General features: G+C 39.5%; 1 protein-coding gene across 2 annotated transcripts in view; it reads left to right on the forward strand.

Annotated features, from left to right (window-relative positions):
- Positions 1 to 9,122, forward strand: part of trrap (transformation/transcription domain-associated protein) — a 90,640-nt gene extending 81,518 nt beyond the window's left edge. For both annotated transcript variants that reach the window (XM_079397713.1, XM_079397714.1), the window contains exons 65-70: positions 2,371 to 2,596; positions 3,290 to 3,507; positions 4,557 to 4,741; positions 4,870 to 5,073; positions 7,564 to 7,758; positions 7,857 to 9,122. In XM_079397713.1, coding sequence (XP_079253839.1) covers positions 2,371 to 2,596; positions 3,290 to 3,507; positions 4,557 to 4,741; positions 4,870 to 5,073; positions 7,564 to 7,758; positions 7,857 to 8,141 — 1,313 coding nt within the window. In that variant the 3' untranslated portion in view covers positions 8,142 to 9,122. The remainder of the gene's footprint in view (positions 1 to 2,370; positions 2,597 to 3,289; positions 3,508 to 4,556; positions 4,742 to 4,869; positions 5,074 to 7,563; positions 7,759 to 7,856) is intronic.
- The last annotated feature ends 319 nt before the right edge of the window (positions 9,123 to 9,441 follow it).

Consider the following 9,441-nt stretch of genomic DNA (forward strand, 5'->3'; position numbering starts at 1 on the left):
TTTATCAAATGTGACCTGCCCAAATACATTTTTTAATGCTCTCTAAAGATTATTTGACCACATTAAGATTCATTTAAAAGCACAATACGTAAGTTTTCACCGCTAGAGGTTTTTCAAAATGGTAACAAAGGAGGATGTTCACAGATGAGGAAATGAATACATTTTTTATTACCTGTACCTTTCACAGTTATTCAAACAGTGAATAAATTATACAGAGAAAGCAAGCAAAGAACATTTACATCGTCAAAGAATGTTATAACTGACTTCAGTCTAACGCGAGTTTTAAGCTCTCTCAAAAAGCTCCCCTTATAATCAGTAAAGCTGTCTATGCACGGTTTAATGAATGAATCTCTTACATCATATGTACATCTGCACTTTATTTATAATGAGAGAATCCGTGAGAGCTGAATTCAGTCAGCAAGTGCGTGCAGTGAACAAAAAACTCATTTGAACGCCTCGGATTGGCCATTGCATTCATAAGCTCAACAAGAGATGGGATTCGAACTCGGGATGCCCGCAGTGCTACATGCCAGCGTACTGCCCACAGGGCTATTGGTGCCGATATGGGACACCAACATTGACCTGATACCTTATTCTATTTCCGATGTACTCCACATGTTTGCGCTACTTCCAACAACAGTACAAATGGATGTACGCATTCAGCTGTTGCGGCGCAACGTGATGCGACTGTGAAAGCTGAGACTTTATAATATAAGTAAAACATAATATAAGTAAAACTCTTCATATGAGAGTCTTTGCCATTTTTGATTCAAATCACTGAAGTAATAATGCCATTTCTAATTTGCTTAAATTGTCTACATTTGTTTGTTTGGAATATAGTACTGGGAAATTATACTAGTAATAGTACTGCGAGATAGTACTAGTGGTGTTGATATTTCTGAAACGTGTGTTTTAGCGTTGCAGGGTTATGCTGTTCTCAAGCATTGCTGTCTGCATTGATCTAAAGCGGGGAGCGTGTCTGCGGGGCCGAGGCTGTTTCAGGGCTCCTGTTGTGCTGTACACTGTGTTCACTCAGGCATTTCAGTGATGGAATTTAAAGTAGAGAATTCACCGGAGACTGCTGCACAGCGAGCGGCGCGGGCAGACAGCCGATGAGGGGTGTATTTTTAGTGCTTGGCCACCTCCACCGCCCAAGCATTATTAGGTGCAGAAAACTTCCGCCTTCGGTGTATCTCATTCACAGGTCAGAGAGCAGAGACTTTGTTTTCCACAGCAGCGGGGAGCTCAAATCCCTCTAGAGTTGAGCTGATCCTGGGTCAGTGAGACAGCTGAAACTGAGCGCACTGTACTACCCATCCGTATTCGAACCGACAAAGGTGTTACATTTATCAGAGAAGAACCGTGTTGCCCGGGAGGCACCGTTATCTGATAAACCCCTCGCTTCGGGGCACTGCCGCTACAGGGGATTGTCTGTTAATTTTTTTCTAAATTGATTACACCAAGTCGACCGCTGTGCGTAGCTGTGCTTTTCAAGTCAAATCTCTTTTTTTAATGCTCACTGGTCATTAAACACCTAAACAGACTTAAGTCTTTCAGAAAGAGTCGGATTGGCTGAGATTACAGAGCGTGTCTGATTTCAGAAGACATCGTCTAGTTCGGGGCGTGGAAATGGGTGGGAGCTGCGTTGCTCATGGCAGTTCACTGCTAATCAAAATGTCATATGGGACATTGACGATATTGAGAGTGTCATGCAAGCAGCGAGAGTTCCTTAAATGGCCTTTCCTTATGTGTGGCGGCCACATCTCACTGACTTTGACATGAGTGGCAGCTCATTGCAAGATGCTTTTGAATTAAAGCCTTAATTATACGAAGAGATTTTTTTCTCGGGGGTGGTTTTCCTCTTAAATGTATAAAATTAAATGCCAAGCCGTTTCTGTATCTGCGGCATGTGGTATTATTAATGTAGCACAACAGAAGAATGAAAGTGGAGCAGCTTTTAGCCTATTTGATAAAGACTTTCTGGCCCGGAGGTTGTCTCTAAAATTGGGAACGTGGCTTGCATTCCGACCATACCTTTGGTGTCTGCTCTCTAACTTAATGCGCAATGTCATTTAGAAGTTGTATTGAGCAGTTAATCCTTTTTTCCCTTCTTACGAACCTTGATGTTATCAGCACCTTCACGTCGCAAGGGAGACCTGGGAGGAAATGCACCACTTCTGTTTCCCTGATCCAAAGATAACGTCTCCTCTCTCAGTCTTTTTCACACTGTCTCTGCCAGTTTTACGCCACGTCGACCTCTTTCACACATCTGGAGTCTTTTCCACCTGTTTTTTTGCAGTTTATTTTTTTTTCTCAGCTACTTATTTGTTCCTCTGGTTTACCTTGCCCTGTCACTCTTTCTGTTCGCAGATTTTGACTTCAGCGTTCCCGGCTCCATGAAGCTGCACAATCTCATTTCAAAGCTGAAGAAGTGGATCAAGATTCTGGAAGCCAAGACGAAGCAACTGCCGAAGTTCTTCCTGATTGAGGAGAAATGCCGTTTCCTTAGCAACTTCTCGGCCCAGACTGCTGAAGTTGAGATCCCGGGAGAATTCCTCATGCCTAAGCCCACACACTATTACATCAAGATTGCCAGGTAACAATCAATACACACTAGGGAAGGAGTTGCTCTGGTCGAACTGATCATCTAGTTAACTGACTAGTCGATCTGTCTTACGGAAGTCATGAATAATTAAGTTTCGGTTATACTTTACACATTTTGCTGCTAAAATATCAAAACTGAAACTTAAAGTAAAAAATGAAGTCAGTAAAATTAGTCATCCTTAGTAATCATCTAGTCATTCGACAACTGACTAGTTGCTCAGTCTTAAGGAAGTCATGAATAATTAGTTTAATTTTATCAGTTTTACCTGACACATTTTGCCACAATATAGCAAACATTTAAAAAAATTATAGTCAGCCCCACTAATCATCTAGTTGTGTGACAAATTACTGGATTATATTTTATATATATATATATGTGTATTTTTATTAATTCATTCATTCATTTTATCAGGCAAAACCAAAACAAATTTTATTATTGAGGATTTCCTTAAAACAAATTACTTGATTACTCATTCAGACAACCCACAGCTCAATCTTAAAATATGTAGCTTCATGTCCCTAACACATACACTTGAACACACAGGTCGTTTTTGACTTTAGTTTTTTTTTTTATTCTCCCCTTGGAGTTCTAAGCTAGACTCCAGCTGAGACCATAATTTTCAGTGATTACTTCATCACTTACCCATCATTCTCTCTCTCACCCCTTCTTATTCTACCTCCTAAGGTTCATGCCCAGGGTGGAGATTGTTCAAAAGCACAACACAGCTGCTCGACGCCTCTACATCCGCGGGCACAACGGCAAGATCTATCCGTACTTGGTGATGAATGACGCATGTCTGACAGAGTCCCGCAGAGAGGAGCGCGTGTTGCAACTCTTGCGGCTACTCAACCCCTGCCTGGAGAAGAGGAAAGAGACCACCAAGAGACATCTCTTTTTCACAGGTACTGCAGCAACCCCAGATCACACAGAAACATTCACGTCCCCCTGAAATAGCACTGACTACATCTATTTTTGTCAGTCTTTTGGACAAGACCTAAAAAAGTAAAATCATATTAAATTATTTGTAAAACATTATAAACAATAAAATATAAATACATTATATATAAAAAAATGAAATTTAAAATAAAGTCTTTCCCTTCTCTAGTTAAGTCTATTTTGAATTGTGGCATGCATGTGTTCCGAGCTGCCCCATTTGAATGCTGTCCATTTGCTCTGAGTGCTGGATTCAATGGCTTAGTTGCTCTCAGACAGATTGGGAGAGATGAAGAGAATAGAGGAGAAGAAAAAGAGGCAAGATTGAGGTGAAAAGTCCCAGAAAAGCTGTGTAGTGGTAACAGAAGAAGAAAGAGAGGGGACTGGAGCAGAATTAATAAAAATGAGGTTGCTCTTCTCCCTATGGAGACTGAGGCTGGAAGATCTAAATTGTCTTTCTTGTGATAGACGCATTAAAGATGAAACCCTCTCAGTTCAGAGGTCATGGGTGCTACGTTTTAGCTTTCGCTGAAACATTTTGCCTGTTTTTGTTTTTTTTATTACAAAGAAAAGAGGTTGATTTTATGCTGCAGTGCAATTAATAATCATTAAGTAACATTAGGGATGTTTGTGTGCGTATTCTATATTTATCATTCATTAATGCCTTTCACTGAAGTTATTTATTAGATGTGTATGAGAGGCTCCCGGTGGTCATGTGACATGCTTTTCTTTTTACTCCCTCACAAGTGTTTTTGGGGCCTCTCTCAGCTGTTAATGTGTCTTGTTTAAAAACAACTCTGTAAATAAAATGATTGTATAAAAAAGGATAAAAATGTTTAAAGTATTTTAGGAGATGAGGTCATATTTCAGGTTAACAGCCCTTTATCAAAGCCAAATAGAATATATAAGATGTTTTTCAAAGAGAATTATCAGAATATCAGCTGAAATAGCCAGTGGGATTTGAATTGCTTTATATACCAGTAGAGTACCTCCTCTTTTCAATCTGTTCTCTTCTCAGTCCCAAGGGTGGTGGCGGTGTCTCCTCAAATGCGGTTAGTGGAGGACAATCCATCGTCTCTGTCTCTGGTGGAAATCTACAAGCAGCGTTGTGCTAAGAAGGGCATTGAGCATGACAACCCTATTTCCCGCTATTATGACCGACTGGCGACTGTTCAGGCTAGAGGAACCCAAGCCAGCCATCAGGTATGCTGGAAATAATATGAGAAAGCATATCAATGAAAATGTAAATTTTATTGAATCTCATGAAATGGCCAAAAATGTTTTTTCTTTTTCATTTCAACTATAATATATATTTTTGTCCATGTTTTAAGGTCCTGCGAGACATTCTGAAGGAGGTCCAGGGCAACATGGTCCCTCGTAGCATGTTGAAGGAGTGGGCGCTGCACACCTTCCCCAACGCCACAGACTACTGGACCTTCTGCAAAATGTTCACCATCCAGCTTGCTCTAATCGGCCTCGCTGAGTTTATGCTGCACCTGAACCGTCTCAACCCAGAGATGCTGCAGATCGCACAGGTACCTGAATGACTTGACATCATGGAACTGATGTCATACCTGATGCTAGCCCTCTTTCATCAAATATACATGTATCCAAGTTATTACCCGTTTCAGTTTTTGATGGCCACTCTCCAGCTGTCTTTATGATTCTTTGTCCTCTGGTACAGTATCGGGTGAGTGCAGGTCCATAGAGTCTTTTATTAGAATTGATTGTCAAACAAGTAACTCCTGTCCTGTGATTCTAATCTGCAGTTTTCTGACAGGCAGAGGAATGGGCGACTAAGTGGGTATAGTAAGCCCCCTTGCTGCCGGTTCCACTATACAGATCTCATTAGGCACTAGGAGATTACCACAGCAAGCAGAGCAGACAAGCAGATATGTGCTGTCTTTGTCTCTCTCTCTCAATAACGCACTCACAAACCATCATGCATTTCCCTGGTGTATCACTTCCAGTCCGTTTGACTTCAGATATTGAGTTTGGTCCTGTGCAGGCTCTAAATATTGAGCTTGAATCATGTTTTAACACTGTTATTGTGCTTGGTGGAGCTTAACAATATTTGAGTGACATTTCATCGTTATTAAACTAATAAAAATCTTGTAGACAACTACAGAATCCCTGCTCTCACCCATAACACTACAAATTAGGGGTGTAAATGTACACGTATTTGTACCAAACATTTTCAGTACGGGTCTTTCGGGTTGGTACGTATGTAAGAACAAATACAGCATTGTTTTAACCACTGCACAACTGAAACTTTGGAAACTTCCAGTTTTATATATTGTTCCTTTTGGTAAGAAACAAAGTCTCATCTTTAAAACTACATTTTTTCAGGAAATTCAAACTAAAAATGCAGTTTTGACGCTCTTTGATGTGGTGTGACAGATCACTGTTTAAACGCCTCAAATGACACCTCAGAGCAATCAATTCTTCTTCTTTACTACTAGTTTTAATGCGAAATAAACATACATGAACATCTCATGCCTAATGTAATTCCTCAATCTGTGTTTCAACCGTGGAGAGACGTCAAAAAATGTCATGTAGCATTTCATTTACCTCAGGCCATCAGTGTTCACTAGAGAAATGAAGTATTATTTAGAAATATTAGACTATGTACTTATTATATTTTACTTAACCTGTTAGTGATGTCTTAGTTATTTAATGTGTGTTTAAAAAAAACTGTTATGACAGCCACTGTGTAAATTAATATATGTGACCCTGGACCACAAAACCAGTCTCAAGTCGCTGGGGTATATTTGTAGCAATAGCAAAAAATACATTGTGTGGGTCAAAATAATAGATTTTTCTTTTATGCCAAAAATCACAAGGATATTAATTAAAGATCATGTTCCATGAAGATATTTTGTAAATTTCTTACCGTAAATATATCAAAACTTCATTTCTGATCAGTAATATGCATTGCTAAGAACTTCATTTGGACAGCTTTAAAGGCAATTTTCTCCAGTATTTAGATTTTTTTGCACCCTCAGATTCCAGATTTTCAAATAGTTGTATCTCAGCCAAATATTGTCCTAACAAACCATACATCAATGGAAAGCGTATTAATTCAGCTTTCAGATGATGTAGAAATCTGAATTTCGATAAATTGACCGTTATGACTGGTTTGTGGTCCAGTGTCACACATTTCAACAACAAATATAAATTTTATAATTTGGAAATTAATTTAAAAACTGCATTATGTGAAATTTACATGTTTGCATACAAATTAATTTATTTTAAAGTTCAGTGTTGATTATTATGTTTAAAAGTAAATAGTAATTAAATTTAAGTTCAGGCTCTGTTGTTAATAGTATCCTATACCAATGTAAAAGGGAAATATAGTTTAGAGCATAAACTGAGGTAGATTTTTTTTTTTAATTCCTAAGAAAATTTGAATTATTATAAAATTTATTTCAAGAGAGTAATTTGTTCAGAAAATGACTATTTAATAAAAAAATGAAAAAAGTTTTTCCTCATGCTGTACCGAAACCATACTGAACCGTGAAGTCAAAACCAAGGTACTTACAGAATCATCATGTTTGTGTACCGTTACACCCCTACTGAAAATGGTAATCTTGAATGTATTATTGTTATTGAAAATATTTCATTGGTAAAAAGACGACTCTACATCAAGGGTATCAGAAGGCAAATGGAGGATTATATTTGTTCATATGCTGAAATGCTGACACAGGACCACAGTGGGTGTAGGATCAATACATTCTCACATTTTTGTGGTCGGATGTCTACAACGCTATCCAGTTTTTCCCAGAGTGCTATAGATTAGCTGTTGTCTGATGTTGGTCCCACTTGAGTCCCACATGAGCAAACAGGCTCCTTTCCCAAATTTGATTTTGCTTTGTTTCTCTGAATGGAAACTAACAACTTGGCGCCACATGATACTCCCTCTCTCTAAGTTTGATATGTCTGCATACTGTAGTTTCTGGATGACAAGGTCAGATTTTCAAAGTTGAATTAGTTAACACCATCCTGATGTGCTTTTCCCCCAACAGGACACTGGAAAACTCAATGTATCGTACTTCCGCTTTGATATTAATGATGCCACTGGTGATTTGGATGCCAACCGGCCCGTCCCATTCAGGCTGACGCCCAACATCTCAGAGTTCCTGACCACAATCGGCGTATCCGGACCCCTCACGGCTTCCATGATAGCGGTAGCACGCTGCTTTGCTCAGCCTAACTTCAAGGTACGCTTTATGAGGAACAAGAATAATGACAAATGAGACTGCACTTTCAGTCTCCAGGGCTCTTGATCCACTCTAAATCTGTGTCTCCTCTTAATCAGGTCGATGGCATCTTGAAAGCAGTTCTTAGGGATGAGATCATCGCTTGGCATAAGAAGACGCAAGAGGACACGTCCATGCCTCTGTCCCCAGCTGGACAACCTGAGAACATGGACAGCCAACAGCTGGTGTCTCTGGTCCAGAAAGCTGTGACCGCCATCATGACCCGCCTCCACAACTTGGCTCAGTTCGAGGGTGGTGAGAGTAAAGTAAACACGCTAGTGGCAGCTGCCAACAGCTTGGACAACCTGTGCCGCATGGACCCTGCCTGGCACCCTTGGTTGTAGACAGGCATGTAAAGAAACAAACTTTGGCAGATCACTGAGAAATGCCAAACTGTGAAAGTGAATGTCAGAGTTGATGAATTTGTCCCATGAGTTTAAAAAACATCATGTGTTGAGTTAACAATTGGAAGGGGATACATAATAATGCACAAACTGTAATTTAAAAAAGAACCGGATAATATGTAAGATCTTTAGTATTCACTGTTATTCACAGGTAAGAGATACATGCAGCTTTGTTTGGTTGGATAGGGACTATTGTTAAACTGATGAGCTTAGTAAGGTGCTTTTGTTGAGACTGTTGTGTTTGCTAAAGTGTGACTGTACAAGACAGCCTTTAAGAAAATACTGTTTCCACAGCCTTTTCTGGCTCCACACTGGAAGAGGGCGCAGCAGCTATCCCAGCAGATTTTATGCAACTGCCATCAATCTCTCCTTTTACGCCTCCGCCATTCTCTCTGACTGACGGCAGCCTTTTAAATTTAGTAATCTAATTTACATGAATCAACACTCACCAATGTTCAGCATGTTGTTACATGTCAGTATGTCATAATTTAAAGTTATATGTGGGCATTTTAATTTTTTTTTTACCCTTGTACATCATGTAAAAATGGCATTGCATCCCTCAATTGATGTGTACTTTTCTACAGGTTTGTGCAATTTAAAGCAGTCATGTGTTACTGTCAACCATAGATTTGTTTTTTGCAAAATACTCTGGAAAGGCAAAGACCTGTGAGCCTTAAAACAGGGGTAGTTATATATTTAGCTCATTTTTAGTTAATCATAGCACATACAGTTGTTACAGCTCAGTTTTTCAACTTTGCCTTTATAGGAGTGTCCCAAAGCATTTGTATCTCACTGATACAACTAAAAGCATTTTTGTATACATTCCCCTCTTTTGTAAAGGTACAGAATATTGTGCCAACCTATGGATTGTTACCTCTTCAATGTAAATATGCATTTTGTTTGAATAAAATGCTCTTTTTCAAGAAAAAAGTGGTGTTGTGTTTTCATAAGAATGGTAGCCCTGCATGGTAAAATGTGACGTGCCTCTTTGTGGGTGGTTGATTGAAGAACTCTAACCTTGTCTCTTGCTGATTGTCTGAAGTACAAGAGAGGACCTGAGTGAGAGCATGCTGTGGAGCTGTTTGGGCGGGTCAGATCTCAGTCTCCTTTTCCTTCTTTATTACACCCTGTCAGTATATCTCACCGAGCGCCGTCTTCTCTGAGTTACACATGCTGTCAGCGCTGGCTTCAATCCCATAAACCATTGCTTCAGCGCAGGTGCTTATCCTCCTTTCTCTGA

This window comes from Barbus barbus, assembly GCF_936440315.1.
Source record: "Barbus barbus genome assembly, chromosome: 38".
NCBI classification, from domain to species: Eukaryota; Metazoa; Chordata; class Actinopteri; order Cypriniformes; family Cyprinidae; genus Barbus; species Barbus barbus.